Source organism: Rana temporaria, chromosome 10 (genome assembly GCF_905171775.1).
Source record: "Rana temporaria chromosome 10, aRanTem1.1, whole genome shotgun sequence".
NCBI classification, from domain to species: Eukaryota; Metazoa; Chordata; class Amphibia; order Anura; family Ranidae; genus Rana; species Rana temporaria.
In genome coordinates this window covers 50,973,150-50,996,632 of record NC_053498.1, presented here as the reverse complement: position 1 = coordinate 50,996,632, position 23,483 = coordinate 50,973,150, and the positions used below count along the sequence as shown (strand labels likewise).

Sequence of the window (23,483 nt, the reverse complement as noted above, 5' to 3'; positions counted from 1 at the left end):
ACCGTATATGATTATTCATGAAGACAGGGTGGTGCTACGGCCTCACCCAAATTTCTTACCTAAGGTGGTTTCAGGTTTTCATCTGAACCAAGATATAGTCCTACCGTCTTTTTTTCCAGATCAGCAGTCTGTGGAGGAAGAGAGTCTACACTCTCTAGATGTTGTAAGAGCAGTAAGGGTTTATCTGCAAGCTACGGCTCAGATAAGGAAGACTGATTGTCTGTTCATTCTGCCACAAGGCCCAAAGAGGGGCCAGGCAGCGTCAAGATCCACTATTGCAAGGTGGATTCGACAAGTCATTATTCAGGGCTATGATTTAGAAAAGAAGATCCTTTTTTTTTTCAGGTGAAAGCACACTCGACTAGAGCAGTTGGTGCTTCATGGGCTGCTACTTGGTCTTCGGTCCATACATTCGGGCGTAGTGTGCTGCAGGCAGCAGTATAAATCCTCTGGCTCGATAGTGGTCTTATTCTGATCTGTGTCTCCCTCCCCTCTAATTTAAGCATTGCTAAGGGACATCCCATTAAGTAATTAAGCTCTGTGTCCCGTGATGTATGATCAAGAAAATAGGATTTTTTAATATAGCTTACCTGTAAAATCCTTTTCTTAGAAATACATCACGGGACACAGAGCTCCCACCCCGCTTCGGAGTTAACGTGGAACACTTATTGCTTTGCCGCAAAACTGAGGTATATAGAGGAGGACTCAATTTTAAGTGGGTTTGCCAGTGTCCAATCACTTGTGGTCACTACATAACTCATTAAGTAATTAAGGCTCTGTGTCCCGTGATGTAGTTCCAAAAAAAGGATTTTACAGGTAAGCTGTATTAAAAAATCCTACTTTGTATGGAAATGCCAGTTAAAAATGGACTGGTCAAGTTGTTAATAAATGTATGATATCCACTACATGTAGATTGAACACTCTGCTGTGTTTTATCTGCCATTATAAAGATCTCCTCAATCTCCTGGAGGTGCTGCATAAAGGTGTTCTGGATTCAGCGAAAACTCATCCTCACAAGCTATAAAGATCTATGTATGAACTATAGACCAGGGGTCTCCAACCCCCGGTCCGCGGCCCACTACCGGGCCGCAGCTTGTTTACCGGCGGGCCACAAAGTCTGCGCTATTTGAGGTGTGGTGGCGGCGGCGGGCAAGCAGAGAGATCGCCGCTATCACTGCACCTCCGCCCACACAGCCCCGCCGCACTTCTGTCAACACAGCCCGCATCACAGCTGTTCCGCCCACACAGCCCAGCCAGTATACTGTTGAGGGTGAAGCAGGTGAGCAGAGAGATGATATCATCTCCCACCGCCCGCCCTGCATCACCACTGTTCTCTCTCACGTGGAACTCACTGTGCTTAGTGACAATTTTCATCTAGGAGGCAGGAGACAGTGGCATGTGACAATCTGCATCTGGTGGCATGTGACAATCTGCATCTGGTGGCATGTGACAATCTGCATCTGGTGACAGTCGATGTGGCAATCTGGTGACAGGCACTGTGGCAAGCTGCATCTGGTGGCAAGTGACAAGCTGCATCTGGTGGCAGATTCTGCATTATAGTGAGTTGAACTATTTAATTTTATATTACAATATAATAATAAAAATAATGCACTTCAATCATCCTGACACCATAACAACCATGGTGTTGTGATGATTGAAGTGTTAACACCAGCCATTTCCTGACAAATTGACCATGAAAAACCGCATCGTCACCCTGACCGCCCCTGGTCTATAGCAGTGGTTGGGGACCACTGCTATAGACCACATACTTCTCTAGACATTGTGGCCCGGATTCACATACCTCAGCGCATCTTTATGCGGGCGTAGCGTATCGAATATACGCTACGCCGATGCTGCGCAGAGCCGCGAGCACAGTATTCACAAAGGAAATGCTCCCAACGTTGCGCCAGCGTAACGTAAATTCGTTGGCGTAAGCCCGCCTAATTCAAAGTAGGTGGAAGTGGGCGTGATACATTTAAATGAACCGTAACCCCATGCAAATGATGGGCCAAATGAACGGCGCATGCGCCGTCCTGTGGACGCAATCCCAGTGCACATGCTCAGAATCACGTTGAAAATACTCCATAAGATACGTCGAATCACTGCCTACGACATGACGTAACCTACGCCCAGCCATATTCACGTACTACTACGTAAACGAAACACGACGGCTGTTCCCTGGTCCATACCTTAACATGACTTACCCCTGCTTTATGAGGCTTAACTATACGCCGGACGTAAGCCTTACGTGAACCGACGGGAAGGAAACTTAAGTCGGTCGTAAGAAGCCTTTTTTTAGGCGTATCTAGTTCTTTGGGCACGGCGCATAGATATGGCAGTGAATTCTGTGAATTCCCAAATACAGTTATGGACTTGGAGCTCTAGTCATCCATTTGTGCCATATCACTTCCTATACTTGGCAGAATTAGATACACTAACAAATTGAAGCCAAAGCCCAGCTGATACTTTCTTAACAGTTTTGCTCCTTTTGGGATAAAGGTTTTACTTAAATAAATGAATACTGGGGGCATGGCCGGGATGTGATAGAGGACGTGTGAACGCTGAGCTCTGCTCCTGCATCCATCCTGATTCTTCTTCCAGCGCTGATTCCTTCATACCGCTGCCCTTTGTCTGACACCCTGGGGTGGAAGAAAGCACCCGGCACCCCGAGGCCTCCTCCACTGTATCCGGGTAAGCTCCGTTCGTCCTCTGTGGCTGTTGACAGGTCCGCGGCGGCCATCTTGCCTACGAGGCTCTCTGCTCCCTTAATGTCTGCCAGCTCCCCCCCCCCCCCCCCCCCCTGATCCGACCTCATCCCAGACTGCCTCTCATGCCGAGCTCCTGGCGGCTATCAAGAAAAGCAGAGACTCAGTGATTATCAAAATAGACCACCTAGTGGCGGATGTCAGCTTGATCCGCCATGACAAATTTAGGGCCCAGGTCACTGAGGCCATAGATACAGAGAATAGGCTCAGGAGGATTAACATCCATGTCCTGGGCCTCCCTGAGAGGGCGGAGGGCGGAGGGCTCGAGGCCTGCTGAATTTACAGAGACCTTCCTTATTTCACTCCTGGATCTGCCTGCCATGCCGCCTACATTTGTGGTGGAAAGGGCTCCCAGTACTCCTCCAATCCCTGCGAACCCACCTCGGCCTTTCCTGCTCCGACTGCTTAACTACAGAGACAGGGATCGGATTCTGGCGGTGGCCAGGGAAAAGCGTGACGTGCTTTACAATGGCGCCAAGATCATGCTTTTTCCCGATTACTCCCCAGAGGTACAGCATCACCGCCGCTCCTTTACTGAGGTGAGGAAGTGCCTGAGGGATGAGGGGGTCAAGTTCAGTTTACTCTATCCCAGCAAACTTTGAGTGATCGACGGTGACCGTCGATCCAGAAGCAGCCATGTGCTGGTTGGATGGCCGTTAATGGGCCTTCCCTCACAGCAAGTATCCCAGCTGGTCAGGACTGAAAGCTACCCACTTTGTCACTGTCTTTTACCTGGGGACGTTTCTTTTAATACAAAAAAAAAAACCTAAAGGAAGGGGGGGGGGGGTGAACTCTCCCCCACACGTAAATGCCAGTGAGAACCGAAATCCCCTGTCTTAAGTCACTCCTCAATCAGAGGTTATCGCCGTAGCCAAAAACAAACATGCAAAAAAGGGGGTTTGTATCACTTTGGGAAACTCTAATGCCGCGTACACACAATCATTTTTCGGCATGGAAAAAAAAAACAAAGTTTTTCAGCATGTAGAAAAAAACTTTGTTTTTTCAACTTTATCATTAAAACGACGTTGCCCACACACCATCGTTTTTAAAAAATGCTCTAGCAAAGCGCGGTGATGTACAACACGTACGACGGCACTATAAAGGGGAAGTTCCATTCGCCTTTGGGCTGCTTTAGCTGATTCCGTGTTAGTAAAAGACGATTTGCGCCTTTCTGTCTGTTACAGCGTGATGAATGGAAGTTTTACCAAAACGAGCGCTCCCGTCTCATAACTTGCTTCTGAGCATGCGCTGGTTTTTAACGTCGTTTTAGCCGCTGTTCTGGCTTGCGGGGCCAAGGCAGGCTGCTCTTTAAGCCCGCGCTGGTCCTCCGACCTTTCCGCGGCCACCTGGCTGCCAGCTCAGCCTTCGGCATCGGCATCAGCAGCTCCTGAAGGGGGAGGGACTAGAGGAGACACCGCTCCACGGCCGCCAGTGAAGTTCAGCCGTTGGTGCCGGGGGCGTGACCAGGAAGGGAGAGGAGCCTGCTACAGCCTGTTCTGCCGATGGGATCTCTCAGAGAAAACGTAAGTGTGGCCCCTGTGACCTGAATAGGAGGAGCGGTGGGAGGGCTGCATATAGAAGAATCATTCTCTCCATCGTCCTCCCGCGGTCTCTGAATGCCTGCTTATGCTCCTCTCCCTCTCGCAGGCATTCAGGTACTGTGGGAAGAAGATGAAGAGAATGATTCTTCTATATGCAGCCACCCCACCGCTCCTCCTATCCTGCTTATCTCTGCCCCCCCCAGTGCTCTCTACCCCCCACAGTGCTCTTTAGCCCCCCCAGTGCTCTCCACCTCCCCCATGCTCTCTGCTGCCGCCCGCCTCTCTTCCTGTGCGATGCACCTCCCCCTGTGATATCCACCTCCCCAGTGCTCTCCGCTGCCCCCTGTGACCTCCACTTCTCTGCCAGTGCTATCCAGCCCCCCCTTGCTCTCCACCTCCCCCATGCTCTAGGCTGCCCCCCTGTGCCCTTCACCTCTCCCCTTGTGCTTTTTACCTCCCCCTGTGCTTTCCACCTCCCTACATGCTCTCCACCTCCCCCCAGTGCTCTCCACCTCCCCCATGCTCTCCACTTCCCTCCTGTGCTCTCCACCTCCCCCATGCTCTTCGCTGCCCCCCTGTGCCCTCTGCCTCTCCTCCTCCCCCTGTGCTATTCACCTCCCCCCAATGCTCTCCAGCCTCACCTTCTCTCAAACCTCCCTCCTGCGTTCTCCACCTCCCCCCGTGCTCTACGCTGCCCCCCCTGTGCCCTACATCTCTCCCCCTGTGCTCTCCACCTCCCCCATGCTCTACGCTGCCCCTGTGCCCTCCGCCTCTCCCCCTGTGCTCTCCAACTCCCCCTGTGCTCTTTTCAATTCCCCTAATTCTCTCAAGCCCCCCCCCCCAGTGCTCTCTATCACCCCCAGTGCTCTCTATCCCCCCCCAGTGCTCTCCAGCCCCCCTCTTATCTCCACCTCCTTCCTGTGCTCTCCACCTCCCCCCCATGCTCTACGCTGCCCCCTGTGCCGTCCATCTCTCCCCCTGTGCTTTCCACCTCCCCCATGCTCTATGCCCCCCCCCAGTGCTCTCTAGCCTCCCCTGTGCTCTCTAGCCTCCCCTGTGCTCTCTAGCCTTCCCTGTGCTCTCTAGCCTCCCCTGTGCTCTCCAGCCCCCCAGTGCTCTTTAACACCCCAGTCCTGTGCTCTCCACCTCCCCCCATGCTTTACGCTGCCCCCCTTTTTCCCCTTCGTCTTTCCCCCTGTGCTCTCCACCTTCCCAATGCTCTACGCTGCCCCCCCCCTGTGCCCTCCGCCTCTCCCTCTGTGCTCTCCACCTCCCCCTGTGCTCTTTTCAATTCCCCCCAGTGCTCTCTATCCCCCCCAGTGCTCTCTATCCCCCCAGTGCTTTCTATCCCCCCAGTGCTCTCTATCCCCCCCCCCCAGTGCTCTCCAGCCCCCCCTGTTCTCTCCACCTCCCCCCATGCTCTACGCTGCCCCCTATGCCCTCTGCCTCTCCCCCAGTGCTTTCTAGCCCCCCTGTGCTCTCCACCTCCCCCATGCTCTACGTTGCCCCCTGTGCTCTCTAGCCCCCCAGTGTTCTCCAGTCCCCTCATTGATCTTCACCTACCCTCTGTGCTCTCCACCTCCTCCCGTGCCCTTCGTCTCCCCCCCAGTGATCTTTGCCTCCCCCCAGTGATCTTCGCCTCCCCCAGTGATCTTCGCTTCCCCCAGTGATCTTCGCCTCCCCCATGTGCTCTTCGCCCCGTGCTCTCCTGCCCTCCCTGTGCTCTCTGCCCCACCCTGTGTTTTTGCTTCCCCCTGTGCTCTCCAACCCTCCACTCCCTGTGCTCTCCAGGCCCCCATGCTCTCCGGCCCCCTTGTGCTCTCCTCTTCCTCCCTGTGTTCATTGCCTCTCCCCTGTTTTTTCTGCCCCCCCCCCATGCTCTCTGCCTCCCCCCTGCTCTCACCCCACCCCATGTTCTCAAGGTTCTTCCCGGTGCTCTTTGCCCCCCCTGCTCTTTCCCTGTCCCCTCGCCCCCTGCACCTTTGCAGGGTTTCCCCCTCCCCTCTCCCGGGGGGATCTGTCAGGATGAAGAGTGGAGAAGGGGCCGGTTAAGATGTCATGGGCTGCTCATTCCAAAATGCCCAGGCCTATTTTATGTCCCAGTCCGGGCCTGGCTACACCCACTACAGGTCAGAAGTGACACTGACCAGCTGCAGAGTGGGTGAACTGGCACCGGACGTGTAGGGCCCCCAGTTTTGGGGCTCACCTACACCTTCAAATCTACTGGGTTTTTTTCTGGGGAAGAAAACTATTCCCAGTCCTCCTGCCCATTTTGGTGGAGTGATGGGATATAGTAGGGAAGGCACTTCGTGCTTGGGAAGTTTGCTTCTAGTTTTGATTCATATACTTTTTCCTTTTGATGTTTTTTTTCTGTTTTGGTTTTGTGGTATGTAAGTGCTGTCAGTGTTGAATGCAATGTAACTAAGATTTTGCTGCTCCTGGGGTGCACCTGGGTACACCATCAAATAGATCCTTCCTCTTTCATGCCTTGCCTGCCTAATGGCTGATCGCCTGACTCCTTCACCATCCTTTCCTGGAATGTCAGAGGCCCTTGGGCCAGATTCATGTAGATCAGCGGATCTTTAGATCCGCTAGATCTACGTGTTTTACGATCCGCCGGTGCAATTTAGCGAGGCTAGTGCATGATTCATAAAGCACTTACCTCGCAAATTGCACCGTCGGATCCTAACTCCCCCCGGCGGAATGCAAATTCCGCGGCTAGGGGGAGTGTACAATTTAAATCAGGCGCGTTCCCGCGCCGATTTACCTGCGCATGCGCCGCCGGCGAAAAAGCCCAGTGCGCATGCTCCAAATGACGTCGCTAGGACGTCATTGTTTTCGGCGGCTAGGTTACTTACGGCCATCCGTATTCCCGACGGACTTACGCAAACCATGTAACAAATTTAAAACTTGGCGCGGGAACGTCGGCCATACTTAGCATTAGCTACCCCTCATATAGCAGGGGTAGCTATCCACCGGAAAAAGCCGAACGCAAACGACGTTGAAAAAGAGCGACGGGCGGGCGTACGGACGGGAATCGGCGGTTCTCCTCATTTGCATATGCGACGTGTAAAAAAAAGCGACGACACCTAGCGGCCGGCGGGAGATTACAGCCTAAGATTTGACTGGTGTAAGTCACTTACACCAGTCGGATCTAAGGGAGATCTATGCGGAACTGATTCTTATGAATCAGTCGCATAGCTCCGACCGTGGGATCTCACAGATCCGACCGTCGGGTCTCACAGATACGACGGCGGATCAGGAGATCAGCCGTCGTATCTCTTGATGAATCTGCCCCCTTAACTCTTAACTCTTTAAACTAGCTCTTTTATTCCAATATTTAAAGTCTCACTCCCCCCAGCTCATTCTCCTCCAGGAGACCCACCTTCTGGGGCCGCAAAACTCTGACCCTTAAAAAAACATGGATACAGTGAGCGATACACGCCACGTATTCCACCTATGCCAGGGGTGTGTCGATACTTATCCACAAGAATTTCCCCTGTGTAATCGAGGAGGTCCGTACGGATCCCCTGGGTAAATTTGTGATAGTGCTGTTCACGCTATGGTCTCAAAGATATATTGTCATTAATCTGTATTTCCCTCCCCGTTTTCCTCTGAAATATTATATGATGTGTTAGAAAAGATTGCACCTGAGGGGGGCGTGGTCTAATGATGGTGGAGTAGAGGCACGCAGGTTCTGAGCTCCTCTTACCTCCATCCCCCTCTGGTCTAACATAGGAGGCTGATGCCGAAAATACTCCCGCGGCCATAGATCAATAACGGCCCTTCAATACTCCCGGTCTCCACGGACATAGCAGGCCTCGAGCAGCGCACTGGGGATGAGGAAGGAGGAGGGGTTTTCTAAAACCCGTGTTCAAGCCGACATTCAGCAGTATTTTCCCCAGACCAGAGCAGCTGCAATCCGGAATCGATCCGCAGCACAGCACGCCGGGCCAGACGTAGACACACGCACGGTGAGTGTGCCAGGTGAAAGTGACTCGGTGGTCTGTAGAAAGTTATTCCCAGCCACTGCTGAGAGAGAGGAAGGAGGAATGGCCATGAGGCAGGCTCTGCGGTCAGAGCAGCAGGAGGAGAGTGTCCAGCAGCAACAAGAGACAGATCGAAGAGGGGTGACCCAGGAGCCAGAGCTCAGTGAGCTGAAGGAGATGCTACTCACCCTCCCAACACGTGCAGACATACTTGCACTACCCACAAGAGCAGAGATGGAGGCTTTGGTGATAAGAATGGAGGAGTCGCACCGTAAAGAGCTGGAAACTGTACAAGAGGATGTACAGCAACTAACAGATAAGTTGTCACAAGTGGAAGCTGAGGGGGGGGGTTGCTGGAAAAACGGGTTGCAAGCCTAGAACAGGCTCAGAGATTACAAACTTTACAAGTAGACGCCTTACAGCTTAAGTTAGAGGAAATTGAGGACCGCAGCAGGCGCAGGAATCTGAGATTTAGGGGGTTACCCGAGTCAATTGGAAAGGAGGTTTTGCAACAAACAATTGAAACAATATGTCGCCAATTGATGGACACCCCCAGCCCTCACCCTCTTGAATTTGAAAGGTTACATAGAGCTCTGGGACCACCATCAGAAAATTTAAACAGGCCGAGGGACATAATCTGCTGCTTTCATTATTTTGCACATAAGGAACTCATCAGCAGGAGGGCCTAGACAGTAGGTGAGATCATATTTGAGGGGTCTAGGATCCAGATTCTGCCAGATCTTTCGCGGGCCACGCTACAGCGTAGGGCTATGTTACGTCCAATGCTGGAGAAAGTGAAGCAGGCAGGAGGGACTTATCGGTGAGGAGGAGGGGAGGAATAAATAGTAGGGTGGAGGGGGGCTGGGCCTGGGGGCCTACATGGGGGGGGGGGAGAGGGGAGAAGCTAAAGGTAAAAAATCCAGGGATAGGGTAACAGATAGAGGCCAGGACGGGGAGGGGAGGGAGGAAGAAAAGGAGAAAAGGAGAAAAGAAAAATCATCTACAAGGCCGACAGTAAGGAAGTGGGAAGGGTTACAGTAATGGCAAAAATAGCAGGAGGGCGGATGGAGGGGGGGGGGGAGTAGACCGGAGTGTCTCATCCTTTTTTTTTTTTTTTTTATTTGTTTGCTGTTGTTATTCCGGTATATGGAACCACCTAATTAGACGACGGGCCCCCGGATTAGGTTATTGCCCACTGGACCATTAGGGGAGGGGGTTAAAAGTGGGCAACGTCCCCAAGTGGGATTTAGGAACGGGTGGGAGGGGAGGGTTGGGGGAGGGTCGAGTGGGTAGGTGTAGTTAGAGTGGGGAAGGGGGGTTAGGGCGGTAAGGGGAGAGGTGTTTTTATTTTATTTTTATTTTTGTTGTTGTTGTTTTTTCTTGCTTTGTTTTTTTCCCCTCCCTCTCCCTCCCTCCTCTACTCTTAATGTCAGAGATGGAGGGATTAAAAATTGTCTCCCTGAACGCAAAGGGACTTAATGTCCCTGAAAAGCGCAGGATGTTGATGAATGACCTGCGACATGCAGAGACAGATATTGCCTACATACAGGAGACGCATTTTAGGACTGGTGGGCTCCCTTTATTGCAAAATAGATTCTTTCCATTAGCCTATCACGCAGGAAACCAGGAAGCCAAATCTAAGGGGGTTTCTATTTTAATATCCAACAGAATCCCTTGGACACTGCAAGATAGGCACCAAGACTTAAAAGGGAGATATCTTTTTTTGAAAGGGACGATAGGAGGAATTAAAGTAACCCTAGCCACGGTTTACCTTCCGAATGTACACCAAGACACCTTTATGAGGAAAATCCTCAAAGAACTGATGAAATTTTTGGAAGGTAAGCTAATTCTGGGGGGAGATTTCAACATTCCCCTGAATCCAAAAATGGACACCTCGAGGGGTACCTCATCTATCGCAGACAGGGTCAGACGAGGGGTCTTGCGCAGTCTACATGAAATTCAGCTGGTAGACGTATGGAGGACGATGAAGGGAGAGGAAAGGGATTATACATTCTACTCCAATCCACACCAAGTTTATTCTAGGATAGACTTGTTCATGATCCCCCACTATCTGATCTCGTCTGTGGTAGAGGTGTCCATTGGGAGCATAACATGGTCTGACCATGCCCCGGTCAGCCTACGTATTTCTTTGTTCAGTACAGGGCCCACTCAGGAGAGAAGGTGGCGACTAAATGAAAGCCTCCTACAGAACAGGGAAGTGAGGGATGATGTTGCCCGAGAAATCACAGAGTATTTCCAAATGAACAACACTTCCGGGAGTAACCCAGGGATGGTGTGGGAAGCGCACAAAGCGGTGATTAGGGGGGTCCTGATCAGACATGGGGTGAACTTAAAAAGGAAGCGTGAACAGCAGGTTAAAAATATACTAGCAGAAATACAGGAACTGGAACTCCAACATAAAAAGATACATACTCCTCAGACAGGTAGAGAACTGAGCCACCTGAGAAGGCAGATTACAGAGATCTTAAGATATAAAGCCAAAGCAAGCATACAAAGAGAAAGGAAAATAAACTACGAATTCGGAGATAAGTGCAGCAAATTACTAGCTGGGAAACTGAAAGAGAGGAGCCAACAAACATTTATCTCCCAAATTAAGGGGAAGGAGGGTCAATTAAAACGGAAGCCAAAGGATATAGTGGAGGAGTTTGGTAGTTACTACTCCTCTCTATATAACTTGTCCCAGAAACCAGTAGCATCCTCAAAAATAGAAGAATATCTTTCAGCAATGGATTTGGCCAAACTGTCACCAATTGCCCGGGCTAGCTTGGAAACCCCGATCTCGATAGAAGAGTTAGAGGCAGCATTAAAAACCATGGCGGACGGGAAAGCTCCGGGCCCAGATGGCTACACAATAAGGTACTATAAAGAATTCGGAACACTATTGGGAGGGCAGTTAGTAAAGTTTCTCAACGAAGTGGGCCGGTCAGCGGATTTCCCACCAAATTCCTTATTGGCACATATTATAGTTATCCCCAAAGAGGGAAAGGATCCGTCGGAGTGTAGCAGTTATCGACCGATTTCGTTGCTTAACTCCGACTTAAAACTTTTTACGAAGGTCTTGGCAAGACGAATCCAGGTTTGGCTACCAGAGCTAGTGGATATGGACCAAGTTGGTTTCGTTCCCACACGAGAGGCAAGAGATGGTACAATAAGAGCGCTTAATCTGGTGCAGGAGGCTATTGACGGGGACATCCCTTGCGTGTTCCTAAATACCGATGCCGAGAAGGCTTTTGATAGAGTGAGTTGGAATTTTATGTTGGCAGTGTTGAGACATGTGGGGATGGAGGAGAATATGCTAAGATGGATAGGGAAGCATATACACAGGCCCACAAGCAGCGGTGAGAGTGAATGGGATATTCTCCAAAACCTTCCAAGTCACAAACGGAACACGCCAGGGATGTCCCCTGTCACCGCTGTTATTTGTATTATCTCTGGAGCCCTTGCTAAATAAAATACGCCAAAACCCGGATATACAGGGTATTCAGATAGGGGAGGGAACACATAAAGTAACGGCTTTTGCAGATGATCTGCTGTTCGCTGTATCAAACCCACATGTTTCTCTGCCTAATCTCGTTAAAGAAATAGCCACATTTGGAGAGCTCTCCAATCTAAAAATAAACCAGGCAAAGTCTGAAGCAATGAGCGTGTCAATGACATCCCACAAACAGTCGATCATACAACAAAACTTTGGCTTTAATTGGAGGACTACACTAAAGTACTTGGGTACCCTGATTCCGGCAAATATAAGAGAAGTGTTTAAAAAAAACTTCCCACCGCTTTTTAACTCAGTAAAAATACTACTTGAGAAATGGCAACATGGATTTCACTCATGGTTCGGCAGAAATAATATAATCAAGATGAGTATTCTGCCAAAAATAACGTACTTGTTCCAAACTTTGCCGATAACCATACCACAAGTCTTTCTCCGACAAATGGACTCACTTCTGATGAAGTTCATTTGGGCGGGGAAGAAAGCAAGGATAAAAAAAGAAGTAATGAAGGTACCAAAGTGCTTTGGGGGGATGGCGGTTCCGGACATTGCCAAATATTATCAAGTGGCACACCTGACGAGATTAATAGATTGGTGTAGGAATGGGCACTATAAAAGGTGGGTTGAAGTTGAACAGCAGATCTGTCCAATTGCATTAAGTAGAGCCCCCTGGTGCTATAAGGTTCTACCAAGTAAGATGAAGAAACACCCTATAATCGGCCCTACGCTGTTGATTGCAGCAAAAATATGCAAAAACCCCAAATTTTCAACAAAATGCTCCCCCTTGATCCCTATATTAGGGAATCCAGGATTTATACCAGGTACAGGAGGAGTGGTCTTTAATAAATTAAAAGAAAGGGGCAAGGTGCAGGCATCACACTTCCTGCAAAAAAATACATGGCCAACAATTGAGGACTTGACGAAGAGAAGGGGGAGTTACGAGTTAAGCTTTTGGCAGGCACTTCAATTAAGTTATTTCCTAAGATCCCTAGGTCAACCATCTAATTTCCGGCGACAATTAACTAAATTTGAACAATATTGTGAAGATGAGGAACCAATACAGAGAGTAAGTTCAAAGATGTATAGATTATTGATATCACCTCAAGAGGACTTTGAGTTGCCGGGACTGGGGAAATGGGAAAGGGACCTGGGGAGAGTTTTTTCACAGAATCAACGTAAACAAATAATTCACCTAGCTTTATACTCCTCAACATCTACGCGTATACAAGAATCCAATTATAAATTATTGTCCCAATGGTATTATACACCAGTAAAGCTGCATAAATTTAGCAAGGATAACTCAGAGTATTGTTGGAGATGTGGACTGGAGCAGGGAACTATGCTGCATATATTTTGGTCATGTGTAAAAGTGAGAGATTACTGGAAGGAAGTCCAGAGAATTGTTCAAAACTTTACGGAACGTCAGATTCCGGACGATCCAGCTCTTTACCTGCTCCATAGCTCACAAATCCCAACGCAAGAGTATAAAAAGTCGGTAATATGCCATATGATAAATACTGCTAAGACCGGAATAACATTACGGTGGAGAGAAAGTAGATCACCCTCTATTGCGAGATGGCTTAATAGAGTGAGAGAGATCGGAGCTATAGAGGACTTAATCCTCTCAGCGAGGAACAAAAGGGAACAATATGAAGAAACATGGTCCAGGTGGAATCAGTTTATGAAATCAGAAGAAGGAAAGAGACTATTGGAAGAATAGAATAGAGCGGGTAGAGCCCACTAGGACCGGGGTAGGTAGAGAGAGGCAAAAGAGGTGAACTAAACAAGGTTATTTCTGTCTCTGGCGAGGAGGAGGAGGGGAGAGGGGGGAGGGGGGATATTGATATAGGCTTGTTTTTTCGTTTTTTTTTTTTTGTTTTTTTTTTCTTCTTTTTTCTCTTCTTTTTTTTTTGTTTTTTTCTTCTCTCTTCTTCTTTTCTTTCTGTTTTGTGGCTGAAAAGGTTTGTTTTGGTTTTAAGTTTAGGGAGGCAATAGGTAGGGCATGGGGTAGGTAAAGGGAACAGAGTGGGACAGAAGTATGGAGTAACACAGGGTTCTGGGGGAGAGTGGAGGGCAAGCCAGAGACAAAGAGATAGCTAAAACAAGAACAGAGTAAGGGAACCAGGACGGTTATAGTTCTGGCTTCCCACTATCTGTCTAGGTTGTTTCTGGTTCACTTTCAAGCTGACTCTCTGTTAGAATGTACAGTGGATTTTTATTTGTTTATGTATTTATGCTGTGTTATTACTCTGTGACCTTGACTACAGAAAAATAAAAAATAAAAAAAGGTTAAATATGAAGAAAAGATTGCACCTTTTTGCCCGGGGAAGGTTCTGGTGATGGGTGACTTCAATGCCACCTTGTCGCCGAACTTGGATAGACCTACCCTGTCCAAGAAACTGTGTATGGACCTACCCGCCTGGGATCAGGCGGTGGGTCTGGTGGAGGAAACACCCTGCCACAAGGGCTTATTCGTGTTTTTCAGCTTCGTACAAGACTGCGTCACAGATAGACTTGGCCTTCTCCAACCCTGCACTGTTAGCGAATGTGTTGGAGGTAGCCTATATTCCTAGTGGTCTGTTGGACCATAGACCATGGTCTGTCAGGCTCTGGCGGCTCAGAGGGAACTTCAGCTGCATCTGACTTGGGTCACACGACTTGAAACTTATAAGGGCAAACAGAGGGCCTTAGAACAGGGTGATCGGAATGGCCGTCTGTTGGCCATGATGGCCCAACAAGACCAACCGCTCACTCTTGTATCTACTTTACAGACGGTGTCCTCCCCCTCGGACATCTTAGAGACATTTAACACTTTTTACGAAACTCTGTACTCCTCCGACCTGTCCTCAGATTTCCAGCCCGGGATGCTAAACGACCTACTGGACCCGTTGGCGCTTGGCTGGCTCTCTGATTGCGAAAGGGAGACTTTGGTTCAACCATTTATGGCCTTGGAGGTCCAAAAAGCCATCCAGTCCTTTCCTCCTGGCAAAGCGTCTGGGCCGAACGGACTTTGGATGGACTTTTATAGGGCACATATGGGCCGTCTGGCGCCCCTGTTGCATAACTGTATACCACATGTTTGGCAGATGGAAATCTACCTGCATCTATGTACCATGCCTACTTAACACTGATTTATATGGCCCCTAAGGACCCCGCTTCCTGTGCCTCCTACTGTCCCATAGCACTACTCAACACTGACTTTAAAATTTAACTAAGCTTCTGGCCCTTCGGTTATATCCCATGCTGCCCTCAGTGATAGACCCAGACCAGACAGGTTTCATGCCCCGTTGGTCCACAGATATAAATCTCAGGAGGCTCTTCACTAACATACATGCTCAACACCTAATGTGGGATCACGGGTGGCCTCCTTATGCCGCGTACACACGGTCGGTCAAAACCGATGAAAACGGACTGAAGGACCTTTTCATCGGTCCAATCCGATCATGTGTGGGCCCCATCGGTCAGTTAATCTTCGGTAAAAAAATGTAGAACTTGCTTTAAAATTTAACCGATGGACGCCTAACCAATAGGTCAAAACCGATGGTTAGTATGCATCGGTTAAAAATCCAAGTATGCTCAGAATCAAGTCAACGCATGCTTGGAAGCATTGAACTTCGGTTTTTTTTCAGCACGTCGTTGTGTTTTACGTCACCGTGTTCTGACACGATCGTTTTTTTAACCTATGGTGTGTAGGCACATCAGACCATCAGTCAGCTTCATCGGTTAACCGATGACAACGGCCCTTCGGACCGTTCTCATCGGATGGAATGATCGTGTGTACAGGGCTTTAGATGTAGAAAAGGCCTTTGATACGGTTGAGTGGCCCTTTTTGTGGGAAACGATGCACAGGATGGGCTTTCCTTTGCTTTTTTTCCAAATGGCTCCAGGTGATTTACAAGTGCCCCACTTTCTCGGTACGCTTGGGTGGCGGATTATCTATACCCTTCAGGCTCTTCAGGGGAACTACGCAGCGCTGCCCTCATTCTCCAGCTTTGTTCGCCCTCGCTATTGGGGGCGAACCTCCTTTAAAATGAAGATTGTTCCAAGCTTACCTACCTCTTCCGCCATTCCCCACAATGGGTGCCAAAATAATTTTTTAAGCAATTTAACCAGATTTTCTCCTCTTTCATATGGGGTCCCTCATCACCCAGGTACTGGCTAACAACCTTAACCACTTCCAGACCTTAGGTGTTTTTCAGATTCGGTGTTTGCAAGACTAAAACAGTTTTTTCTGCTAGAAAATTACTTAAAACCCCCAAACATTATATATTTTTTTTTCTAACACCCTAGAGAATAAAATAGTGGTCATTCCAATACTTTTTGTCACACCGTATTTGCGCAGCGGTCTTACAAGCGCACTTTTTTTGGAAAAAATTCACTTTTTTGAATTAAAAAATAAGACAACAATAAATTTGGCCCAATTTTTTTATATATTTTGAAAGATAATGTTACGCCGAGTAAAATGATGCCCAACATGTCACGCTCGTGGCATGGCGTCAAACTTTTACCCTTAAAAATCTCGATAGGCGATGTTTAAAAAATTCTAGAGATTGCATTTTTTGAGCTACAGAGTAGCTCTAGGGCTATAATTATTGCTCTCGCTCTAACGATCGCGGCGATACCTCACTTGTGTGATTTGAACACCGTTTTCATACGCGGGCGCTACTCGCGTATGCGTTTGCTTCTGCGCGCGAGCTCGTCGGGACGGGGCGCTTTAAAAAATAAATTTTTTTGTTTTCTTATTTATTTTTATGTATTTTATTATTTTTTACACTGAAAAAAAAAAATTGATCACTTTTATTCCTATTACAAGGAATGTAAACATCCTTGTAATAGAAAAAAGCATGACAGGTCCTCTTAAATATGAGATCTGGGGTCAAAAAGACCTCAGATCTCATATTTGGGCTTAAATGCAAAAAAAAAAAAAAAATGTCATTTTTTCAAATGACCAAAAAAATAATTTGTCTCTTTAAGAGGCTGGGCGGGACTGACGTTTTGACGTCACTTCCGCCCAGCCGAGCTATGGGGACGGGCGAAGGAGATTTTTCCTTCAGTCTCGTCCCCGCTCACCAGCCGACAGCATCCGATCGCCTCCGCCGCTACCGACGGCTCCGGTAAGCGGCGGAGGGCGCGGGAGAGCGGCGGGAGGGGGGGGCCCTCTCCCGCCACCGATAACGGCGATCTCGCGGTGAATCCGCCGCGGAGACCGCCATTATCGGATTCCAGACCGCGCACACTAAAAATGGATACCTCGGTTGTGACAGCAGCTGCTGCCGTTACCGAGATATCCGTCTTTAAAAATAGGACGTACATCGTCGTGCGCAGGTCTGGAAGTGGTTAATAAGGCCATGAACGCAGGGTGGCATGGCATTTCCGGACTGCTACAAGTACAACCTATCCGCACAGTTGGTAACTGCGGCATGGTGGTTACAGACGGACAGGACAAACTCGGGGCCCTCGTGCTCCATATCCTCTGACCCCCTCCATGCTTACCACCCTGCGGGCATGGCGAGCTGACCTAGCCATTGAAAAATATAAAAAGTCTGAAATCTGATAAAACGCCCCAATTTGGCTGAACCTAGCCTGCCGCACATTTTCAAAATTTTGGACCCCTACGCATGGACAAAACATGGTTTTAAACTCATGTCCCACATAGTGTCACAAAACTCCCTACTCTCCTCTCATCTCTCCTCCCTTTATAACCTGCCTAACCACTACCTATTTAGATATCACCAACTGTTCCATGCATTAGCAGCACAGTTCCCGCATTCCTCCTGCATCATGGCCCAGTCAGAGCTGGAGAGAACACTCAGATTTAGCTGTGACGAAAAACTCACCTCGCATTTATATTCGTACTTGATCTTTGTGTCTCTCCCGCCCCTTGACAAACTCTGGACTAGCTGGCAGAACGACATTCCCACTTCGGACAATGATGACTGGGACGATGTCTGGGATTTTCCCTTTAGTTCCCTGGTTTCCATTCACGACAGGTTGGTGCAATATAAAATTGTTCATAGGGCCTATTTCACCCCGCACAGACTTCACAAGATGAACCCTGTGCATTCTCCGGAGTGTTGGAGATGTGGCGCCTCACCAGGCAACTTCTCCCATATTTTCTGGTAGTGCCCCGGAGTCCAACAGTATTGGGGGACTGTGCTAGACTTGATTAACAAAGTTGTCTTGATCACTGTACCCTTGGTAATGGAGGTGTGCCTCCTGGGACTCATATAAACCATTGTCCCGACTTTTGCTAAACGCACAATGCTCTGTTGCTCTTTTATGCACATTGCATTGCTCCCCCTTCACTCGTGCAATGAAAACACTTGGTGAACAACAGCCTTCCCTTATATAAAGACACCTATGCAAATAGAGGCTGCTAAGGATGAGCTCCGGCGTGTTCGCACAGTACACGTGCAGAGCCCGCCAGGAAGTCTGCACGGTGCTGCGCTAATCACAGGCAGGGAGACATTTCCCGATGCTCGGCTGCAGAGATCAGGAAATGTCTCTCTGCCTGTGATGAGTGCAGCTCCGTGAAGACTTTGTGGCGGGCTCTGCACATGTACTGTGCGAACACGCCGGAGCTCATTCTTATAGGCTGCCCACTGAAGTATAACAAAGTCTGGTGCACGTGGCTGGCTGAACCTAAAACATCTTGATGAGTTGGGGTGCATGGAGACACCATGTCAGGGCTTGGCTCCCGTCATACTCCTGAGAACTCTGTAATTACTCATTATTTAGGTGGTCCCAGTAAGGGATCCACGTGTATGTCTTTCAGGCTGTATCTGGGAAGACTTGGTGTACCCAAGTCTTCCCACTTGGTGTACCTTGGCTTTGTTGCAATTATGTTTGCATTGCAAAACTGTACTGTTTCAACTTCTTCATGATATACTGTAAGCACTTAAGTTGTGTGTGTTTTGTATGTCTATAAAACTTTAATAATAAATAAAAAAAATGAATATTGTAATAATTGTAATAATTGTAAGCACCCCTGTCAGTGTCAAATTATCTCAATCATCTAACTGCAACGACTACAGGACAGCTTGTTCTGTTGAAAAACAACAGACTAAGTGGCACGATCACCAAGTGACAATTACAAAAAAAAAACCTGAACAAAGATTTTCATGACGTGAAAAATGCAATTTTTTTAAAATTGTCATTAAAAAGATCATGTGGAGGCTCCAGAGCTTTTTTCTCGATGTGAAAAATGGCCATTAAAAATTTAAAACATGCTCTAAATTTTCGCGTTGTTTTTCACATCGTAAAAAATGGTCGTGTGTAGGCTTTAACGACGGAAAAAAAAAAGCGCAAGCTCAGAAGCAAGTTATGGGATCACTCGTTCTGGTAAAACTAGCGTTTGTAATGGAGATAGCACATTCGTCACGCTGTAACAGACTGAAAAGCACGAAGACTGAAAAGCGCGAATCGTCTCTCACCAAACTTTTACTAACACGAAATCAGCAAAAGCCGCCCAAAGGGTGGCGCCATCTGAATGGAACTTCCCCTTTATAGTGCCGTCGTTTGTGTTGTTCGTCACTGCGCTTTGCTCCAGCATTTTTTTTCAATCGTGTGTATGCAAGGCAGGCTTGACAAGAATCACGTTGAGAAAAACATCGTTTTTTCTAGGACATTGAAAACGGTTATGTGTACGCGACATAAGAATTCGTAATTCGTAGTAAAATAAATTTGAGCTTTTTGGTTAAATAAGCAATCATTAAAAAGGAATACTTTTATCACATAATTCCCACTTTGAAAACTGGAGAGAACTTTTGCATGTGAGATAGTGATAGCCCCCCTGTACACCTAAGGTTATAGACTACTGTCAGCGCTTTAACCTCATCAGAGGCATATCTTCGGTTCTGACTACAATGCTACAGCAATGCTTGTGATTAGAGATCTGGTTGATCAGTTTGCAATTTGTAATCTTTTTGATAGTGATTATTAGATTAGGGTGCTCTGTGCAGTGGTCTTAATGTATGTTTCAAGCCAGGGCAAGTGGATTTTAAATCTGTTGTTTCATGTAACGTTTTTCCCCCATCTGCATCTACCTAAAGGTGCATTTCTCTATCACAGCACTTTGAAAATAGCAGCAGCTGTCCTAATAGAACTCTAACAAGTGTAAATGATAATGAATGGCAGATCTGGAGATGGGGTAAGGTGAAAACACAGGAGTGAGTAATATAATGTTTACTGAAGCGATTAGACAGAATTGAAAAGCTGTTATCTGCAGTGTTTTGTGGAGCAGCAGAATACAGGAGAGGCAAGTGCAAGGTTATATTGCAAATCACCCTCACTCTCACTTTCCTGATTATTAGGTTGAGGCCAGTGAAGATAAAAAAAAAGGGGGAAAAAAGACGAGGGAACAACCAAGTCATTCATCTGTTCCCTCCTCCCTCCACAGCCAAAAATCCCAGCCCCTGCAATGGAACATGCACCATATCTCCTACCTCGCTCCAGACCTAAGGGTTCAGATAGAGCTGCCATCTTAACTCAAGCAGTCACATGCCCAAGAGTTCCCCACTGTAAAGGAGGAGGAGGCGGATCAGCTGCTCAGCCCACATGCCTTGGAGATGCTGCATGCATGGAGATGGCATATCATCCTCCTCTACACACTGGCAGCCTGTGTTAGAACAATAATGGTCCCAGGCTTTGCTTCTAGACAATGCCACCTGATGTATGCAATATATCACTTAAAATGCAGTAGCGTGTGTGATTTATAAACCAGCTTTAGTTATTATTGGTTTACTAAACATGGAGCAACAGAACAGCTGTTACCTACAGTAAATGTAAAAAAAAAAAAAACTTGCTCATGACAACCAAATTATTTCATAAAGTAAACAGAGACATGACTGCTGCAGAACTGGAAAAGCAAAGGTTGCTGATTGCAGCCAACAAGGTTTCATTTTTATCCCACACTGATAAAACTAAAAAATTAAAGCTGTCAAGGCAAGCAGAATGCTGATCCAAATATGGAGCTGTGGTTCACAGCAACAAATTTAAAGCAATCATACAAATAAAACAAGGAATTTGAAAGGTGATCTAGGATAGTGATGGGATAGCAAGCAGGAACCTTTAACCTAGGGTGACCAGACATCCCCAGTTTCAGGGGACAGTCCCCTGATTAAGGACACTGTCCCCGGACCAAGTCTGTCCCTGGTTTTGTCCCCGGATTGGATTTGAATGGGGGCTGGGGCAATTTCAAAGACAGTCAGTGCAGGGAAGCCCGGAGTGACATGACAAAAGACAAATAACGGAGGGCTGGGCATGACTGTGTGAGGAGTAGTGCAACAGAGGGTTAAGGAATGAAGGAGGTGTTTTCAGGGGAGTGGCTGTAGGAGGTCTGGTGACTGGGTAGGAGGAGCCCCTTTATAAAGGGGGACGGGGGCGCACGTGGGACACTCTGAAAAGTTAGCACGCTGGGAGGCAGTTTTTTTTGCCGCTAATCGCGATTTGCGGACCCGCGACTTGCGGTAACCCCCCCCCCCCGCTCATCAACTATGAGACGTCCCACCCCCCCTATTACCGCGTTTCGCGTCAAATTGCGCTAACCCGCGATTCGCGGTAAACCCCCCCCCCCCCGCGCATCAAATTTCAACCGACCCCACCCCCCCCGCTCAACAACTGTGAGACGCCCCACCCCCCGCGATTACCCGATTACCGAGATTCGTGACAAATCTTGCGGACCCGCGATTTGCGGTAAACCCCCCCCCCGCTCAACAACTTTGACCTGACCCCCATACCCCCGGGGGAACAACTTTAAGCCGACACCCCCCCCCCCCGCTCAACAACTTTGAACCATCCCCATGCGTTGGGGTTCGGTGGGCGGAGCTTTGGCCCGTAATGGGGTCGAACGGATTTATCGGTGTCCCCCCCCCCCCCAGGCACAACCTGTTTCACCCACCCCACATGCTTCTGCTAGGGGGTGATGGCGGACCGAATTTGTGCGTAATCCGGGCTCGGTGGGGGGCTTCAGGCCAGAATGGCACCCAATCCTCGCCACGCGGTAACAGAGTGCATGGAGCGGTTCCCCCAACCACTGGGACAGCAGGAGGGGGGATCCCAACGGGACAAAAAACGCAGGGAACAGCCGGGGGGTCGTCCAGGATCGCGACCACCGGTTCCAGGGCGGTGGGGAGACCGGAGTCCCCAGATCGGAGGAGGGAGGTCGAGCGGAGGTCCGTCGGTGTGAGCAGCAGAACAGAGACGTCCACGGCCGGGTCGAGTATGAGAGGACGATCTGCCGGGAGGCTGGGATCTTCGGCCTCCAGGCTTCCACGCCTGGGAGGCAGATGTCGGAGAGGACGCCGGCCTCGGAAGATCGTCCGGAGGGGGAGGCAGCTGGATCATAGGAAGAGGGTCGCGTGGAGGAATCACCTGCGGTGGGGTTACCGGGGTCGGCTGTGAGGGACGTTCTCGGCCAGCCTGGTAAGTCCACTAACAATACTTCTGGGGATTTTTTGTTACTGTGTTGTGTACACTGCTGGGGGGGGAGGGGGGGTCCTCCTGTGATTGCGGGTAATGTGGTGGGTAATGTTTGCCGCCAACCAGGGGCCCTGGGGGGGCAGGAGTGTTGCCTGCTGCCCTGGGTTCCCCTGGGGGGCTTACAGGATTTGTTGGGTGTTTTTTTTTGGGAACCTGGTACAGCATTGCCGGGGGGGTGGGTATGCCGCCTCGAGCTGCCCCCCGGGTTGGGGGTATCTGCTGGGGGGGGGTTTCCCGTGGCTGTTGGGGTACCTGCCCCGGTGGGGGGTACGGGGGTGGTGCAGTACAGTAGTTCCTGAAGTGACACGGGGGTGAGAAGACGGGGGGGGGGGGGGTCAGGACGGACGCAGTACGGATGGCTGATGCGGACAAAAGGTGAGATATATATATGTAGGCTTGGGGGGGCCACTGGGGGGCTCATCTGAAGCGGGAGGTCAGGGAAAAAATTGAGAAAGGTGAGTATGTGGAGATTCTTTCCCTGTTGCCGTTGGAGAAGTTTAATGGGGATGGGGGAAGCCAGACAGTTCTAAAGAGCATGATGAGGAGAAGGGAAGGTATGGGTTGTATCCCTCGTACGTTCAGCTATGGGTTGCGGACGTTTGCGATCATGGCTAGCAACTTAGGGGAGGAGAGCCCGGAACACGGTTCTGCGCTTTTCTGCTATAGGGACGCTAGTGAGAAGCTTTATCGGGGGGTCAGGGTGGTTAAGGTATGACGAGCAGTTTCGCCAGCGGGGGGCTGGGCGCCCTACGCTGCGATGGGACCATAAAGATATCAGTTCGTGTATGTGGATGATTTCCGCGTCCCGGACTAATACTCCGTTTTTAGGGCGGGGCCGGGGGAAATAATCGGGGGGCCTGTTGGCAGTTTTAACGAAGGGGCCAGGGCGGCGGCGCGGCTGCTCGCGGCTGGGTTGTCGGCGGGAGTTGTCATTCCCGGTGCGTTGTAGAAGGCGCCTGGGGATCGTGTTTGACTCCGGGACAATGGGAGGTAGGCTGCCGGGGGTCGAGTGGAGGACCTCCAGCTGGTGATCGGGGGGATGGTGGGGCGGAATAAGGTTCAGCTAGGGGAGTTGCAGTCACGGTTAGGTGAGTTGACCTTTTCCTGTCGTTTCATTCCCATGGGCAGGGTGTTCGGTCGATGGCTGTCGGCGGCTAAAAGGGGGGCAAGGTCCCCGACTCCTTCCATTCGCTTGGCA

At 49.3% G+C, this 23,483-nt stretch overlaps 1 protein-coding gene across 1 annotated transcript in view; it reads right to left on the bottom strand.

Moving 5' to 3' along the window:
* The window catches only part of LIN7B (lin-7 homolog B, crumbs cell polarity complex component), a 516,755-nt gene extending 496,394 nt beyond the window's left edge, over window positions 1–20,361 (bottom strand). Inside the window, exon 1 of the mRNA XM_040327611.1 lies at window positions 20,251–20,361. Within this exon, the coding sequence (XP_040183545.1) occupies window positions 20,251–20,287 (37 nt within the window). The 5' untranslated portion in view covers window positions 20,288–20,361. The remainder of the gene's footprint in view (window positions 1–20,250) is intronic.
* Window positions 20,362–23,483: the final 3,122 nt, after the last annotated feature.